The sequence below is a fragment of the Phalangium opilio genome, unplaced genomic scaffold (genome assembly GCF_054372755.1).
Source record: "Phalangium opilio isolate 3A_F unplaced genomic scaffold, DU_Popi_V2 ptg000217l_1, whole genome shotgun sequence".
NCBI classification, from domain to species: Eukaryota; Metazoa; Arthropoda; class Arachnida; order Opiliones; family Phalangiidae; genus Phalangium; species Phalangium opilio.
This window is the reverse complement of record NW_028324218.1, coordinates 13,908,637-13,926,650: the sequence shown is the minus strand read 5'-3', so window position 1 is coordinate 13,926,650 and position 18,014 is coordinate 13,908,637. Positions and strand designations below refer to the sequence as shown.

The window sequence follows — 18,014 nt, the reverse complement described above, 5'->3', positions numbered from 1 at the left end:
ATACTAACAATTAAAATAATTCATAGCACTTATATTTATTTAATTATTTAAGATAAACTTCTTTCTTTGGAATGACAAAAAAAGAGAGTTTATATAGAACGAGTAATGAAGATTGCATCTGAATCGAGACACAACACGCATATCAAAGTTAATATAAAGCGAGTAGGATGATAAGATCTCCTTCAAAACGATAACATTTTCTTTTTGCAGAATATTAAATGGAAATATTTTAGTAGTTGTGTCACTCGGAGAGATTAAAACCTGTGTCAAGGCGAAATTCAAGTGATAATTTTATTAATTACTCTAATACCAAGACATTCCAGCATATTGAACTCTTCAAGAATTATTTTCCAATGATTGAAAACTCAAAATAATTATAAATTCCTATAAATATTAGAATAAGCTAGTCCTAAGAAATGTTAAATAATTTAGATTTTTAAAATCTTTGGGTTATTTTTAGGATGCTTCACTATGCAGGTAGAATTAGTAGATTATTTCCCTCTAAGCTCATATCAATAACCTTTCACTTAAAAAAACATCATATCAGCTAACAATGTGTGAAGTAAAGCCCAAAGGTGTTTATTCGCACCATTCGAACAGATTTATATTAAAAACACTATTTCCGTTTAAAAAACCACTTAATAAGGGTCAATTAACACCTAAAGGTGTGTCTACGTACCAGTGAATCACGATTTCCTTAAAAAGTACCTTAAAAGAGTCAACTAGCACCTTTTTACGGAGAAAACACCATCTCAGTTAAAAAACACTCCAAAAAGAGTGTATAAACACCTCAAGGTATTTCCGAACACCCATGAAACACCTTTTTTTCTAACAGTGTTTGGTTGCGATGACCATACTTGTTTGCAAGCGATTCACGTAATGTCTCACAATGCGTTAGTGTTCGTTAATAATTTCATTTCAAAGATAAAACTTAGTGAGAAATAGGTCTTCAGTCTAATTATTATCCTTAATTCCGTACACTGCGTGCATTAATTGGAATTTGTGTGACTTAAATCTATAAATAAGTTATCTACAAAGATCGATTTTTTTGCATTAAGCTTTTCTGTGACAATGGAAGAATTGGTGATATATGAATGAGCAGCTGTCTCGAACTCTGTCTTATTTATTTACAAAACACATTTGAATAGATCTTCATGAGTTACTTTATATAAAATTTGTTGAATATCTCACAACTCTGCCAACGATTAACAAACACCCTATACTATATGTTATTCGATTTGAAAGAAGTGAGGAGATAGTTTTCCTCTGAACTAGGAGAGGAAACACTTCGCTTTCCCAACTTCTTTATATCGCTTTACACTTAAAACAAGCTGCAAAAGTGACGTTCTTGGTTAGAATATTGGCAGAAAAATAAATGCCATAGCCTTACTATCTAAATAGTTACATTAGTTTATGGTACTTACAAACACATTTTAATAACGATACTTACATGCAATCACACATCTTTAAAGAGATATGTAAGAAATTTCAAATCTACTACTACTACAAGCAAGTATAAGCATAGCCACGATTTCTATCAAATACAACACTGTATCCGAAAGCAAAATCAAATAAAAAAGAATAAAGTATAAAGAAGTTTGAAAAGACGGAAGGTCGCGTCGGGAGAAAAATAGACAAGAGTGCATGAGCTAGCTTACGCATGCATGAGAAGCTACGCAAAATTGTATAAAAAGTAGAGGACCCGTTTTCTAAAGACGTAATCTTACGAGGCATCACGAATATACCCTTTAAGAGTGAAGATGAAGGGGGAAAAAGAATAAAATAAGATTATAACAAAAACTTATGAATATGAACGCGCATTTCTCCTTGGCTTCCGAAACCTTTCATTTTTTTTTATCATTTTAAGACTAACAGTTAGGTACGCTACGTATTTGTGAACAAGAAAGATTACGAAATATTATATCTACGTGTGTTAATGCCATTCTATCAACAAATATGCCATTTCAGGTATCGATTTAATTTTGGAAGTAGGAATGGAGAACAGAGTAATCTGGGCGCGCGTCAAAGTCCCGGAACCAATTCCACGGGAAGGGGGGGGGGGTATGAGAGAAGAGGCGGGTCATAGCGACAGAGGAAAAAAGGAATTACGAATTTTTCGCCGTCCCCGCCAGCAACGTCATCCAAACGTAGTTTAAGTGAGCCAATAAGATAATTCAAACTTTTCGTTACGTGTTGGAGGGAGGGGCTTTATACTGGGCTATGAGTCGGATTGAAGTAAATACTAACCGTTCTCCATTCCTACTTCTAAAATTTAATCTATCCCTGCCCATTTTGTAACGACAGAATTCGTATTGAAAATAAATATTTAAATGTAACTGCTCCCATACTAAGTAATGATAGTTAAAATTGCAATTTAGCTTAAACACTTAAGGGCCGTTACCGTGAAACAGTCTCCAATCCAGATTCATCAAATCAGATCCTAACAAAAGCTTAAAGCTATCAGTTAGTGTCAGAAAATGTTGCAGTAAATTTAAGATTTGGACATTACGAACTTTACTACCTCTTTGTCTATTGAATCTGGCAGTGTTGGAGGTGCAGTACAAATTGTTTGTCGACGCCACAAAAGATAGTGTGAATCCCATAATTGAATTAACATTTTTTCTCAATTCGAGTAATAGATTTCCTAACTAGTTCCTCCCCAGATTTGCTTTTTGTGTGACCGATCTCCTAAAACTAGCAACACACAGAACAAACTTGCACACACTGTCAAAGCCACCCAAAACTCCGTTTCGTTTCTATAACCTACGTTATGTTTATGTAGTAATGGACGTAGATAAAAATGAAAAGGGGTAGCTTGGATTTAGTAACCGAAGAAGTTTTAAGAGCTACAAAACATAAGGATAGAAGATTTTTTTAGAAACACGGTTACACATCCTACATATTATCTCTCAAGCGATTACTATCGGTCCTTTATTTTCGATAGTTATTAGTGACCTTTAAATAGCGTCAAATACAAAGAAAAATAAATAAAAATTATGTCAGAGTTTGGTTCGATTTCTGTTTCTGGTTTGAGAACTTTTCACATTTATAAAAACATTAAATTGTGTTTGCCATTGCCACATAAACATGTCTTATAAACTTATGGTTTGCTTTTTGAACGGTGCCAAAGTTCAAGAATCCCCCTCAAGTTTAACGTATAGTTTAGTTGCACGTCACAAGATGCTAAAACCTCATTGTTTCTAAGCATCAAAATAAGGTTTCAATAAGATTTAAATCTTACTGACACATGGTTAACATTGCAGCCCTGCAAACTCTCTTGAAATTAAAAGTGATATGGAAAACAGTGGTTTTCCATCTAAAGGCCTCCTCAGACGATAAACTTTTGACTCAACTAGATGGGTCAAAACGTTGAGTCAGCAAAAATTGGTCAGTGGTCAATTTTTAATTTTGTGATTCAACTTGTACAACTTCTGTTTACTCATCCAAATGAGTCTGAAAGGCCATTAGACACATTGAAATGGGGGCCTCTACTTTCTAAATTATATTTAAACTTTTTGTACTATCTAGTAACTGCATTTCCATAGTTATTTAGTCCAAGTAGGTAGAAATGTGACAAAGGGCATTACGCGTATTCGGTAACAATATCTTTTAAAGGAAAAATGGCTACCACAGATTATGGTTGGATAACTTGTAACGCCCAATTCTGTTTGTGCTCCCGCCTCTTAGTATTTTTTCTTAGTATGGAGAATTAATTTTGGTACGGGGACCGATCTTCTTTCATAAGTCGAAGGGTACACAGGCGTCATTTCCTTTGCTTTCGTACAATAGCATAACCCATTTTTCTTAGAATATGACGTACTTTTTTTGATCTTACAACTAAAGCTATGAGGTGTCGCAACTTCTTAGTTTTTTCTGGTCAGTGAGTTTTGTGACGCACGTGCGATAGCTTATGATTTCGTAGAGTTGAACACCCTCAACCTTAACCCGATTATTTCGAAATTTTGTTTTCAATTTTATTCTTTTTGGCATTATGGAAAAATATTTATTAGAAGTATTTCGACTTAACATTCTTGAAAATTATAGATATTAAATTATATAATTCTTGCAAAACAGACATAGAAAATGTAATCAAAGTAAATTATCTTCAATCAAATCCTACATTTTTGGAGCTAAAATTCGGTATCAGGTCAATTAGAATGAGAAGACTAAAATTTTGAAAGCAAAAGTTATTGGAGGACAAGTGATATGTTTAAAGAATCTCATATACTTGTATATCCTAGAAGGTAGTTTTTGGACGTTTGTCCTTTGTGCACAGTCACAATTCGTTACCGAATTTGACCAAACTGTGAGGTTGAAATCAGTAACATTAGGGGAAGGTTTTCCACGAAGTGGTTAGCTTTAGTTCCTTAAGCATGGTTTTCACTTGACCGAAAAAAACTACTTTGCAGCTGGACGTCAAACGTCAGATTTGTTATTTACGTTGTCGCCCAGCGTTATAGCGTTTTCACTTAGCGTAGTTCATGCAAATAATGGAACCAAGGCTTAACTGATAAACTGAACACTGAACTAATTGCGGCCCATCTATTGTCTTTCTTTTTTGCAATCTTTGTTTCTAATATCATACAGATTTGTATTGTTCCTAACATCTTCAATAAACATTTCAGCATTGAACTTCGGCATTCTCCGGGATTAGTTACTAGAGATGGGCCGATACCGATGCCATATCGGTATCGGTACCGATATTTGGCTTTAACCGATATATCGGTATCGGCATGGTATCGGTTAAAAATTAACCGACATTTCTACCCGATATTTTTTGAAGAAAATAAATACTTATGTTGAGAGTAGATGGCGCCATAAGACCTAAACCCTGAGACAGCACAGTTTTTCATCTATTTTTGGATAACGTAACTAGTGTCTAAAATGGGTTTTTCGTATGATAAGCCAGTTTTATAGTTTCAAGTACCGAAATTGGATCGAGAATCATCTATAGAGATGGGCCGATACCGATACCATATCGGTATCGGTTTGATATCGGTTTAATCGAAGGATCGGGTAAAATATCGGTATCGGTACGTATCGGTTTCCCAAGCATCGGATCATATCGGTATCGGTTTAAACTGGTATCGGCCCATCTCTATTAGTTACTGACTCGATTAGGAACGCGTTCGCAGTTTCCGAATGTGTTCGCTATTTCCGGACCGCATTCACAGTTCCCGGAAAATTCAAAACTTGAATCTATCGCAAATCAGCTGGCCACTATTACTTCATCTGACAAGTCAATTGTCTATTCTACATGAATACCAATCTGTACTTATTGGCTTCAAAATCGGGGGATTATGACCGGGGGTCTTTTGTCTTGGAGGTATTTAGTCCGTATACCTTTTAGAACACCGATGACCGGAGAAAAGCATTCAGCAAAGCCATGACGACAGAGCTCACCGGTAAACGTTTTCCAAAATCCGCTGTCTTTTTTGGTGAGCTCTGCTGAACGCAGCCCAGATCAGTGAAATGTCTGATCGTAATCGGATTGTAGCTCCGTGTTTTCATGCTTTTTATGGTGCGCATTTACTTTCAGCCACAAATAAGCTTTGGACCCTTTGGTGTTATGTAACGTTAACAGTCATGATGACAAACTAAGAAAATCGTTGAGGTGAAACGAGAGGATAGTGTTTACACGGCAACCGTGTTGTGAATATGGCTTTGAACATAGAGGGTATACAGTTGAGGAGTAGAAAATTGGGCCTTTACAAATACGTAAAGGTAATATCCCTCCAAAGTTTTATCTCTTCATTTCCCGTTTTTTCCCCATCGGATGATTTTAGTGAGTACAAGTATATCCTTATTGGATGTAAAATGTCGTCTGTATTACAGTATATTCGCTATACTTTGTATACTGCTTTAATATTTCATAAATTTTAACTTCAGTATTTGTTCATAAAAAAAAGAAACATTTCCATATCTGGGTAAATAAGTTAGTAAGTAGTCCTCCTCTTGACTCGGAGAGGTAATATTTTGGTTTTCCCAACTTGTCTTTATTTAATTTGAATGATAATTAAAATTATTTAAATTTAATTTAGTAAAGAACCTCGAAATCTCAAGAATAACCATTTGTGACGTCACAACAATTATGCCTATTAACGTCTACTCGAGTCGAAGCTCTACGATAAGTCGACTGTTTTGCTTTTTCGATTTTGTATTATATTAGAATTAATTAAGTTAAATTTGATTAAATTAGTAACGTTTCCCGAAAGCATTATAATATTACCATACGTATTCCATTTTCCAAAAAGCCCATAATTGTTTTTCGTTGGAAATGAGAAAAGAGACCTGCCTCTATCGGTTAGGCTGCCGCTTAACGCGTTCTTTTCCCTTTTGAGAATTGTATGGCGGAACTAAGCCTTGGCCTATAGATGTATATAGGCTAGCCTGGCCCGCCTTTTTGGATGGTTTTATTCGACTGAGTTTTTTTCCATTACCCGGCGAAAATTGGATACCAAAAGCGAGAGAGAAAATAGAATCCCAGAATAAGTTGGGCCTTTGCTTTTCTTTAAGAAGAAGAAATTTATTATAGGGTTGGGAAATAGCCCTTATTCTATTATCAAAACTCGCAACGAGGCCCTCGCAAAACATTAAAATGGCCGATACACGCACCAGCTTGTAAATAAAAATTGGTCTCGAGGTTTCTATTTCAGTGGGGGGAAAATTTCGTCTGCTACGAAAATTAGGCCTGCCTTTGAGTGTAGGGCGGACATTTTATGAGGGTTTTCTCTATGGGCAAATAGCATTGGTGACGTAGCCATTACCCCCCTCTGAAATAGCTCTATAGGCCCTGGTTTCAAAATTCGGGGGTAAAATATAGCCTGGTGTTTGACCACCTTGTTATCTTTGGGTGCACATACCATCCTATCAGTGTTCCGTCTTAAGTTCTTAACCCTAAATTAAGCAGACGACACTGCAACCCCCACCCCTTTTGAAGCATTAAGTCGTTTTGAAACTTATTGCTGAGTAATTATAAACTTATGATTGCAATGCTATTGATTTTTATTTGTTATTAGAAGTTACAGAAAATTTCGGAACCAATTTTAATTACCAACCCCTGTTGTTATTAGTATATCATTGAATGCAAATTAATGGTTGATGTTGCAACGACCACAAGCGGACAGGAAGTACATCTTTCTAACGGCGATGATTGAGTCCAAGTGCATGCGAATGGTTGGTCCTTCGTCGGTCTTGATGGTGGTAAATGGCAAAGGAATCTTAGGCATTTCGTGAATGTTCTTGTTGTCGTTGTTGTTGTTTGTTGCAAAGTAAACGTTGCATTCCTCATCCGGTTTTAACAAAATCGGGTTCTCGGGTTCGTAACAAGATGACTGTAAGCAAATTTACATTAGATCACTAATTAATAGTTAATTTTTAATTGAAGTGTAGTTAATTACCTGATAGGAATTGGTTCCGACATTATCATTGGCGAATCTGTGTTCGCACAACTTATAATTCAATGCGTAGCGAATTTCTTTTTCTTCGCGATTGGTTTTAGTTACGGTTTGTCTGATAACGATTCTGGCATGACCGGCGACGCTGTGTCGGAAGTTCAAAAGGAAACCACCCAAAAAGATGGGCATCGTCACGGAGAATCTCAGGACCAAGTGTTCACCAATTCCGGAGTTGAACCAAGTGATGGTTCCGCCAGTCTTGGTGTCTCGGAGCAGGACACTGGCCATGTACTCAGCCAGACAGGTGTCTCTGGATGGTTCACGGTCCTTCAGTCTTAGCGGTGGCTTGACAGGGGTGGTTTGTAGAACCTGACATACGAAGATACGTTAAGGGACTCGTGTGGTACGTTGGTGATCTTGATCTTACCTCAGCGGCGTAATTAGCGGAAGCTGAAGGGAAAACCAGAGTACGGATTCCAACTGGCAACAATTGTTGGTCTTCAGGCTGAATCTTGTTCATGCGGACGTACTTCAAGAAGGGGTTAATCTTAAGATGGAGGTTGGTGTCATCGAGCTTAAGTCCTTGTCCGAAAGCTTGGGCTTTGGCCCAACAGATCAAGTACTGGATGACGTCGACCTCTTTGACTACGTTCAAACGATGATCCGAAATGATTTTGGTGATATTCTCATCGGTTATCGTTGGAAACCGCTGGTACCGAAGACGATGACCGCTCCACGTACAATCAAGTCGATGCATTGTCCTTCCAAAGTAGTCAAACCAAAATCGGTGGCCACTTTCAAAATATCGCAGACGTTGATTAAAGTAACGAATTTTACTAAAGATTGTTCCAATTCTTGGGTCAGACTCTCGACTTTGTAGCTGATGTATGGAATTCACGGAAAAAACATAAGTTCATAATAATCCTGTGCAAGTTTAACATCTTAACTTACCGTAAGGCCAATTCCAAAAACTGCACAATTTCTTGCCAAGTTTCAATGTAAACATCACCGACGTAAAGAAACTGGATGAACTTCTTCAGAACCAGGAGGTCAATGCCTGTGAAGGTGACCTTCTCCCCGAGTTTGGTGATAATTTCCTTAAATACTTTACTCCTTCGACGCAAGACGATGGAGTGGACATTGAACTCCCAAATACTTTTCCCTTCCTTGTCAACCAGGACAATCGTGGTGTCGCTCAGGTCCTCATCCCACATTAAACCATCCCAGAAGTTGTCATCAAAAGTGATGCACATTGGCATTTGGGCCGTCATGATCTAAACCGCGACCAAATCAGAACATCAGAGCTAAACCCTTTAACTCGAGGACAAGTACTTAACTACTCGAGGACAAGTATTTAGTAAGTATTTTTAAAATATCTACTTACGAAGGCAGTTGAAGTTTCATCGGTAAGGCAAATTCGTCAAAAGGTTCAGAAGTCTTTATGGTTTGTTTAACCACTAAAACTGTGATGATGAACAAGGACTGGACTCCTGCGCTTTTATACCCATTTTCATATCAATCGTAACTAGGCAATAACCAAAAAATGTGTCACCTAAAAATACTTATGACATATTCATAAGTTTTAAAATATGTTTACCGAAATGTCACCTGTCAAAGAAATTTCAAAATATACAGATAAGATACAATTAATTGTCCGCGGCAAGAAGCCGGTTTCGTAGGAACAACAGTTAACAGATTACATATTGCAAAGATACTTAATTTTAATTGAAGGAAATTGTTTCCACGGATAAAACAATCAATTGATATTCAACCAAGTTGGGAAAACCAAAATGTTACCTCTCCGAGTCAAGAGGAGGACTAATTACAAACTTATTTACCCAGATATGGAAATGTTTCTTTTTTTTATGAACAAATACTGAAGTTAAAATTTATGAAATATTAAAGTAGTATACAAAGCATAGCGAATAAACTGTAAATCAGACGAGATTTTACATTAAATAAGGATATACTTCTACACATTTAAATCATCCGATGGGGAAAAAACGGGAAATGAAGAGATAAAACTTTGGAGGGATATTATCTTTACGTGTTTGTAAGGCCCAATTTTCTACTCCTCAACTGTATACCCTCTATATTCGAAGCCATATTCACAACACGGTTGCCGTGTAAACACTATCCTCTCGTTTCACCTCAACGATTTTCTTAGTTTGTCAACATGACTGTTAACGTTACATAACACCAAAGCTTATTTGTGGGCTTGTGGCTACAAGCACTGAAAGTAGATGCGCACCATAAAAAGCATGAAAACACGAAGCTACAATCCGATTACGATCAGACCTTTCACTGATCTGGGCTACGTTCAGCAGAGCTCACCAAAAAGACAGCGGATTTTGGAAAACGTTTACCGGAGAGCAAGTAAGCCAGGTATACAGACTGGTGTCCATGTGGAATGGACAAAGTCGAGAAGCTGGTGGAGTTTAGAAGCAAGTAAGTTCAAACTGGTGTCCATGTGGAATGGGCGTAAGACTAGAAGATGGTGGGGGTTTAGAAGCCAGTAAGTACAGACTGGTGTCCATGTGGGATGGACGAAAGACCAGGAGATGGTGGTGTTTAGAAGCCAGTACGTACAGACTGGTATCCATGTGGGGTGGACAAATGAACAGAGTTGTTAGACAGTCAATGGAGTAAAAGCCTTTGCAAGTGGAATATAATTTTCCAAATTTCCGGGAACTGTAAATGCGGTCCGGAATTTCAGAACACGATTGCTCCGATTTTCAAACTGCGAACGCGGTCCCCTCCCCTGGGGTGTAAGCCAATAACAACAGACAGACACACACACAGACAGACACGTCGAAATTAGAACCTCTCCGTGACATACGTCACTCAGAGAAGTAAAAATCTCTTTGTTACATTCCGCACCCGTCAATCAAAGTGTTTATAGATTTACAAATAATTTCCCAAGCTTATAAGGTGATATATACAGGGTGTTCCAAGAAGGGAGGGTAATTATAGGACAAGAGTACAGTGGGTTCTGTTCTATGGAATATTTTGTTGGCCTATTTCAAGCACGAATGTTTATTGGCCTTCAAGCGTGAGAAAACTTGACGTGAAGCAACTTTCATTGGCGGCACAAGAAAAAAACAGTGCGGACTAGACGTGAAAACTAAATCCCTCAATAGATCACAAAACCATAATAAAAAGTTAAGTTCCATTTTATGACGTAATTTTACGTTACTAATTCACGTCTTCCCTTTGTTTCCTGCATGCGTACTATTGTTCATGGTGGTGTTAGACATAATGCTTCGTACCAGATGCCCCTTTTTTAACGGCATCTGATTTGGTATGAGCGAGCGAGAAGAATTTTAATAGGAATCGTGAGCTTTACTTTATGTCAGGCTTTGAGAATATGGCGATACTGGAAGTGTTATGGCACTATTAGGCATTAACCTTTATAAACGCTATGGATGCTGGATAACACAAAGTGCTATCGTTTCGCCATGAAGCGAACACCGGTTCTCTCTTTATCTTTGCGATTCGGTTCACAGAATCATCTGCCTCCACATCACGATTATATTGACGAAACATATCCTAAAAGATTCGTATATTTCACCAAAGACAACTTAAATCAGGACATAGCTCTTATGGCCTTTAAGGATAAAGGTTAATCATGGCAAGAACTCATGTACGAAACATAATGAGGAAAAGGAAGGGAACCCTAAATGGAATAATTTTTTTTCACTTGGACATAAATTAGCATTACCTTGTGCCCAATTTTTTTGGAAAAACATGAATATAGGGTATTTCTGACAAGTCTGACATAAGGGTCAAACTGAGTTCAAAGTTTCAAAGAACATAGGGTATACAACATTTAGTTTCAACATAAGTTTATAAAATATGTTCCATAAGTATGACGCTACCTACACTTCGTAATGCTAGAGACTTATAGAGAGCTAGTTGGAGAATGAAGCGAGAATTGACTACACTCGGTTTTACAGTCCATCTTCCTATTTAGTTTGTACTAAGCCTTAGACAGCCCCTCACCAGGCGTCGCTTTACGAGAATCTATGACGTTTCTCTTACGTCCCTTCATGACAAGCTCTCAGTAACCAGTGACAAACTTATGGAACATATCTTATGAACTTATATGGTTACAGATATGGTCACTAAAACATTGGGACCAAAACAATTAGGAAATGGTCACCCATATGGCGTAAGACATATAAGCCTTCGATGGTCTTCAATCTAAGAACGTTATTGAACATGGATCTAGTAGAAATGTACTATAAAATGGGTATGAATGTGCGTATGCTGGTAAAATCAGAAACACTATTATAAATGCAATTATGCACTTTTTTGTTTATTTTTGAGAAGTATATATAAATTTTTGAAATTAGTATTAGATAAAATATTTTGAAATATATATGAATTTTAAAATTAGTGTTAGATTACATTTTATGAAATAAATATGAATTTTAAAATTAGTATTATAGATTAAATTTTTGATTTATATATGAATTTTAAAATTAGAATCACATTATATTTTTGAAATAAATATTACAATATATATATATATATATCAAGTTAAAGAATCTATTCTATACCTTTAAAGATATATACAGGGTGTTTCTGATAAGTCTACCATTGGTTGAGTTGTTGGAGTCAAACTGAGTGGAAAAAGTGAAAGAACATAGGGTCTACAACATTCAATTTATTAGATATGGACTCCCAAACATTGGCCTCTAAGCTTAGGGTACGAAAAAACCCAGCCAACCGGGTTTTATTGATTTTTTTGGGTGTTAATGGGAGGGTGAAGTAGAAAATCAAGTGATTTTTTTTATCGATTCTTCTACTAATTATAAGACCAGTCTGCATAGTGAAACATTCAGGAAATACTTCCGAATGATTTTAAAATTCAAATTAGGTTCAGATTTTGAGGATAATTTTAAAGAAGGACCTCCGACCAATCGCGTAACGCCTTGCCTTCCTGTTAACAAAATTCTCGCGGCACGCTCCATGTCTCGCGCGACGATTGTCACGTCGCGCGCAAATTTTATCAAATCCCGTGATAAATTTCCTTCTACTTCACTCTCCCTTTAATAAATAATACAACGAATGTGTCTCGAAATGTTTCTGAACACCGCCAACTCTAATACTAGGCCTTGAAATGTACGACAGAAGCATTTTTATGTGACATTTTGAATTTGCGCTTAGTAACCGTTAGATGGCTCTTTTCTGAGGCGAATTTTCGCGATGACGAAAGTAAATTCGTACTGCGCAGTCTCGCATGACGTCACGTCTTTCACTTATGGCGGACCAGGAAGGGAAATAAGGATTTTTTTAAACTGAACTAAATAACCTGGTCCATAACCATTGACCAGGGCACATCGTCTGCTAAACTAGAGAAGTGGGTAATTAAAATATTGGAGTTTATAATGTCTGTGTCAGCTGACAAAGAAATCTCCTTCTACCTCTCCTAAGCTCGCTAATTGGTCAATCCAAATCAAACTTAAGGCATTTCATTGTCAGTGGCAGTTTTTGGGAAAAACTTAAGGGCTGTGATAGGTTGAAATTTCCATGCAGACGCCATTGACACGTGTCAAAACGTACACCAAATTTAAACTAGTATTTTTCGAACACGGAAACCGTTCAGCATCATGAACCGGTTTATGTTTTTTGCTTTCTTTTTCGAGCCGAACTTAGCAGATTGTTGCTAACAATTTTCCATAGTTTTGAATTTGCCGCCAGTTTAAAACCTCAGAAAAGCGACATCTAGCGCCATTTGTGAAATCCGAACTGCCACCCCCTTTTATTCCTATCGCAAGGCCTAGTATTAGAGAATGCAGTGTTCTGAATATCGTATTATCTGCCGCAGATCAATGTCCTACTTAATAATATTTCTCTGTCGTGAAAGATAAGTGATTTTCGAATTGAATTTAGGGTTAAAATCTGGTCAGCCGCCACCACTTTCTCAAGGTCGAGCGTCTCCCTTATCCGGGCGACTTATTTCCCGCATTGGAAGCAGACTCTGGTTTATAAATTAAATCCCGTATTGCCTCGTAATTAGGTTTCCCGTATGATCGCTATTTTCAAGCAGCCTTCAGCCCACGCGGCACTGCCGATGCTCGAGCCAGGTGAGAATTTTCGATTCGAAAAAACTCAAACGAAAGAAATTTGAGAAGTTCGTGATCTTGTTTGGCCAAAGCCATTGAGTTTCTATTTGGGACTTATGGGAAATCGTGCGTGATGTGGTGTCAACCCTTTCGAGGTAGAAATTTAATCGATTTTCGTGAAATTTGATATTTTTTCGATGTTTTGCCTTGGCGAACTTACAGTTAAAGCCGGATTTGGTCCATTTCTTTTTAAATTGAAATTGCCACGTGGCATATGCAGGTTTTTAAGAAGTTTCAGAAAAGGCGAAAATTATTGTTAAATCATTCAATGACTAATACAAACTTTTACGTATACTAATTTCAATACTAACCTTTCAATTTATTATTTTAAAAATACTAATTTTAATACTTTAAAATAGAACTTTAAATTTTATTATTTTAAAATAGTAACTTTAAATTTCATTATTTTAAAATAGTAACTTTAAATTTCATTATTTTAAAATAGTAACTTTAAATTTAGTATATTTTGAAATACTATCTTGAAATTTATTGTTTTTTAATACTAACTTGAAATTTAATGTTTTTTAATACTAACTTGAAATTTATTGTTTTTTAATACTAACTTGAAATTTATTGTTTTTTAATACTAACTTGAAATTTATTGTTTTTTAATACTAACTTGAAATTTAATGTTTTAAAATACTAACTTGAAATTTAATGTTTTAAAATACTAACTTTAAATTCAATATATTTTAAAATACTAACTTTAAATTTAATAAATTTTAAAATACTAACTTTAAATTTAATAAATTTTAAAATACTAACTTTAAATTTAATAAATTTTAAAATACTAACTTTAAATTTAATAAATTTTAAAATACTAACTTTAAGTTTAATAAATTTTAAAATACTAACTTTAAATTTAATAAATTTTAAAATACTAACTTTAAATTTAATAAATTTTAAAATACTAACTTTAAATTTAATAAATTTTAAAATACTAACTTTAAATTTAATAAATTTTAAAATACTAACTTTAAATTTAATAGCGAAATTCTATCTCTTTTAAAATTACTAAACAAAAATTCAGATATTGATCATTTCAAAACTTTGGGTGTGACCCAAAATCCCCTCAGACTAAATCCCCCCGGACAAAATCCCCCCAAATCATAAGTAACGGACAAAATCCCCCCAAAATCATATTTAATGGACAAAATCCCCCCAAAATCATATTTAATGGACAAAATCCCCCCAAAATCATATTTAATGGACAAAATCCCTCCAAATCATATTTAATCGACAAAATCCCTCCAAATTATATTTAACGGTTAGGTTTGGTTAGGTTAGGTTAGGTTAGGTTTGGTTAGGTTAGGTTAGGTCAGGTTTGGTTAGGTTTGGTTTGGTTCCAATAATTCGTTGACACCTTTTCCAAAATATGCTCCTTTTAATTAGCTACCACCTTTTCCAAAATATTCTCCCTCTAAATAGCTACCACCTTTTCCAATACATTCTCCCATTAATTAGCTGCCACTTTTTCCAAAAGATTTTCCTATTAATTAGCTGCCACCTTTTCCAAAATATTCTCCCATTAATTAGCTGCAACCTTTTCCAAAACATTCTCCTACTAATTGGCTGCCACATTTTCCAAAATATTCTCCCTTTAAATAGCTACCACCTTTTCCAAAATATTCTCCCTTTAAATAGCTACCACCTTTTCCAAAATATTCTCCTTTTAATTAGCTACCACCTTTTCCAAAACATTCTCCTACTAATTATCTGCCACCTTTTCCAAAATATTCTCCTTTTAATTAGCTACTTTTTCCAAAATATTCTCCTACTAATTAGCTGCCACATTTTCCAAAAGATTTTCCTATTAATTAGCTGCCACCTTTTCCAAAAGATTTTCCTATTAATTAGCTGCCACTTTTTCCAAAATATTCTCCTATTAATTAGCTGCAACCTTTTCCAAAACATTCTCCTACTAATTAGCTGCCACCCTTAGTAACGCGTTGATAAAATGGGAGTGCGTCAGTAGGAAATTAGGATGCCGTGGAAGTTTGACAACTGACGAGGATGTCCAGGATGTAATTAAATTGTCCGCTCATAATCACTTGTCCAATGTGCTCGCGTCCGAAGTTACCAAGTTTCGTACTTCACTGGGGGGATTTTGTCTTGTTATAATTATTTGGGGGGATCTTGTCTTGTTATAATGATTTGGGGGGATTTTGTCTTGGTATAATGATTTGGGGGGATTTTGTCTTGTTATAATGATTTGGGGGGGGGATTTTGTCCTACATTGGGGGGATTTTGTCGCATTGGGTTAAATGGGGGGATTTTGGCTGGGGGGATTTTGGTATACAATCCAAAACTTTATATCACGAGGGAGTGATAATTAACTTCCATTAAACACTTGCAGAGAAACCAATACACAGGCGGGAGGCCACACTCTTAGGTTATTTCCCTCGCTCCAAGAGGCAACGCCAGACGGAGCCTGAGTTCACTACACGCTAGCCAACTCGCACTGCCTCTAGCGGTGCTTCTTGGCGCGAGTAAAATAACCCAAGAAGGCTACCCCATCCTTGTAGTATTGCTTCCCCTGGAATTAATGAAATGGTCTATTGCGAGTATTTTGAAAATTGAAGTTGAGTTTCCAAACTATAAATTTCATGTCAGTAAATAATTCACTTTCAATATTTTTAATTTAGCTTGAATATATATATATATATATATAAACCTTCAATTAACGTTACACATCTGTGATTGCATTTTATTAATGCTTACACAAACCACCGCACCGTGCTTTCGCATCTGTCGCGTGTTTGATACATGTCCAATTTATTAAAACAAATTTCTCTGACCCGCACTAAAACCAATAGTACCGTATTAAAAATACAACGAAATCCCTTGTTCGAGAGGCAAAAAATTACTTAATCAAGGGCGTTTATACATAATCTTCCAACAACCTCTCATTGTCGGTTTCTTTCGAAAACCACGTATCCGACACACATCGACAATTACGAGATACCTTTCTCTCGCTTCAAGGGTGTATACGTTCGTTCATGGGAAATTAAAAATCAGTCCGGGATCATCTCCCTTTTGGCAGCCCGCAGCCGGTTCCGCTTCCTCGAATCGTCGATTCGTGGGAACAAAAATCGGGCAAATTGTCCCAATGTTTAAGATACGGTTATTATATGTTGAGCCCAGATTATAAGGGTACGGTGCCAGACTGGAACTCCCGAAAGTCTGAAATTAAACGTGCCTACGGGCTTCAAATCAATGGAATTAAAAATGGGCGCCAGCCGGAAACTACTCATTATTCTTACATGTCTCGATGAACGCTTCTTTTTAGCAGGGACGAGTAGAAAAGGAGTCGTATTGTTTCGTGAACCGGGATTCTGTACCGTGAGCCTAGACTCAAACAGTGGGTGAAAGGGGGTCAAAGTCGGTTAAATTGGTTAATTCTTGTCACGTGGGCTACTGTTTGTATATTGAGTAACTTCTTTCGCACCTTCTCTCCAACGCAATATGTACCACTTTGAAAAGAAGTCTCGCACTAATTGCGCAACTACAGTCAAAGGAAGCTTCTTGCCGGAGCCTCCGAAATGAACTAGGCCCATGCGTGTCGTGAAGCGAGAATATTTTTTTAACCAATTTAATTCGCCGTGGTTTTACGCTTGGGGGCGCTTTTATTACCGTAAAATAAACAAAGTTCAACCCCGCGACCCTGTCGACTGCTTAAGTATTTGGGCCAAGGTCGCGGATTGTAAGTATACGTTTTTATTACTCTTACTGAATTATTTTAATTGAAATAATTTAATTTGCTGTCATCAATACAATCTAACCGAAAGATTCAATAAAAAGTAAATATCCCCAAAAACATTTTCGTTAATTTTAGGATGAAACTTTTCTCTATCATAAAAATTTTATGACTGACCCCTAAAATATCAACGATAATTTAAGGAAGACCCCTGTCACAACGGTAATATAAGCGCCATCTCGTACACATATATGGTGAAAATATTTCCCTTAATAAACTGGATATTTCCCCACATAAAATTTGACATGCATGGGCCTAGTTCATTTCGGAGGCTCCGTTCTTGCTTATCAACATTCTGACGATAGGGCAGTTCGTATTTGCGTAATAAGCGATAACCAAGTTATTCCCAGTCCTCCTATCTCCCGTTACCGGAGTTTAGATGTGCGGTTGTTCGTTTTAAAAGCGCGTACAATTTACTCCTTTCCTACTGCTCCCTGTTTTTCAGTTACATCGTATAGTGTAGATGACGGAATGTATGAGATTAACCGCGATGTCTTTGAAGAATTAGTAATTTTGCGAATTGTGGTACGGTTACGAATTAAAAGAAAGTGAAAGGTTAAGGACTTAAACTTTAGAATACACGTAATTACATGGTAATAGTTAGGTGAAATTAATTAAAGGTTCATTTTCATCAGAATTAAATCTCCAGGGAAAGGCTTCGGTCAGTTTTGTTTACATTTTCGAGCCGGTTATGTCTTCAATTGAAAAACATTGTTTGAATCCTTCATG

At 36.3% G+C, this 18,014-nt stretch overlaps 1 protein-coding gene across 1 annotated transcript; it reads right to left on the bottom strand.

Annotated features, from left to right (window-relative positions):
- Positions 1–7,091: 7,091 nt before the first annotated feature.
- On the bottom strand, positions 7,092–8,402 carry LOC149616724 (uncharacterized). The gene is made up of 4 exons (XM_089856197.1): positions 8,349–8,402; positions 7,825–8,277; positions 7,401–7,766; positions 7,092–7,334 (listed from the first exon to the last, which is right to left on the bottom strand). The coding sequence occupies exons 2-4, from the start codon at positions 8,152–8,154 to the stop codon at positions 7,092–7,094; spliced, it is 939 nt and encodes a 312-aa protein (XP_089712323.1). The 5' UTR covers positions 8,155–8,277; positions 8,349–8,402.
- Between the last annotated feature and the right edge of the window lie 9,612 nt (positions 8,403–18,014).

Bases quoted from the DNA above. Each gene is read 5' to 3' on its own strand.
- LOC149616724 (XM_089856197.1), bottom strand. From the start codon at position 8,154: ATGCATCGACTTGATTGTACGTGGAGCGGTCATCGTCTTCGGTACCAG. The intron at 7,767-7,824 runs GTAAGATCAAGA...TTCGTATGTCAG, and splicing joins CCGCTAATTACGCCGCTGAG to GTTCTACAAACCACCCCTGT. The intron at 7,335-7,400 runs GTAATTAACTAC...ATTTGCTTACAG, and splicing joins TCGGAACCAATTCCTATCAG to TCATCTTGTTACGAACCCGA.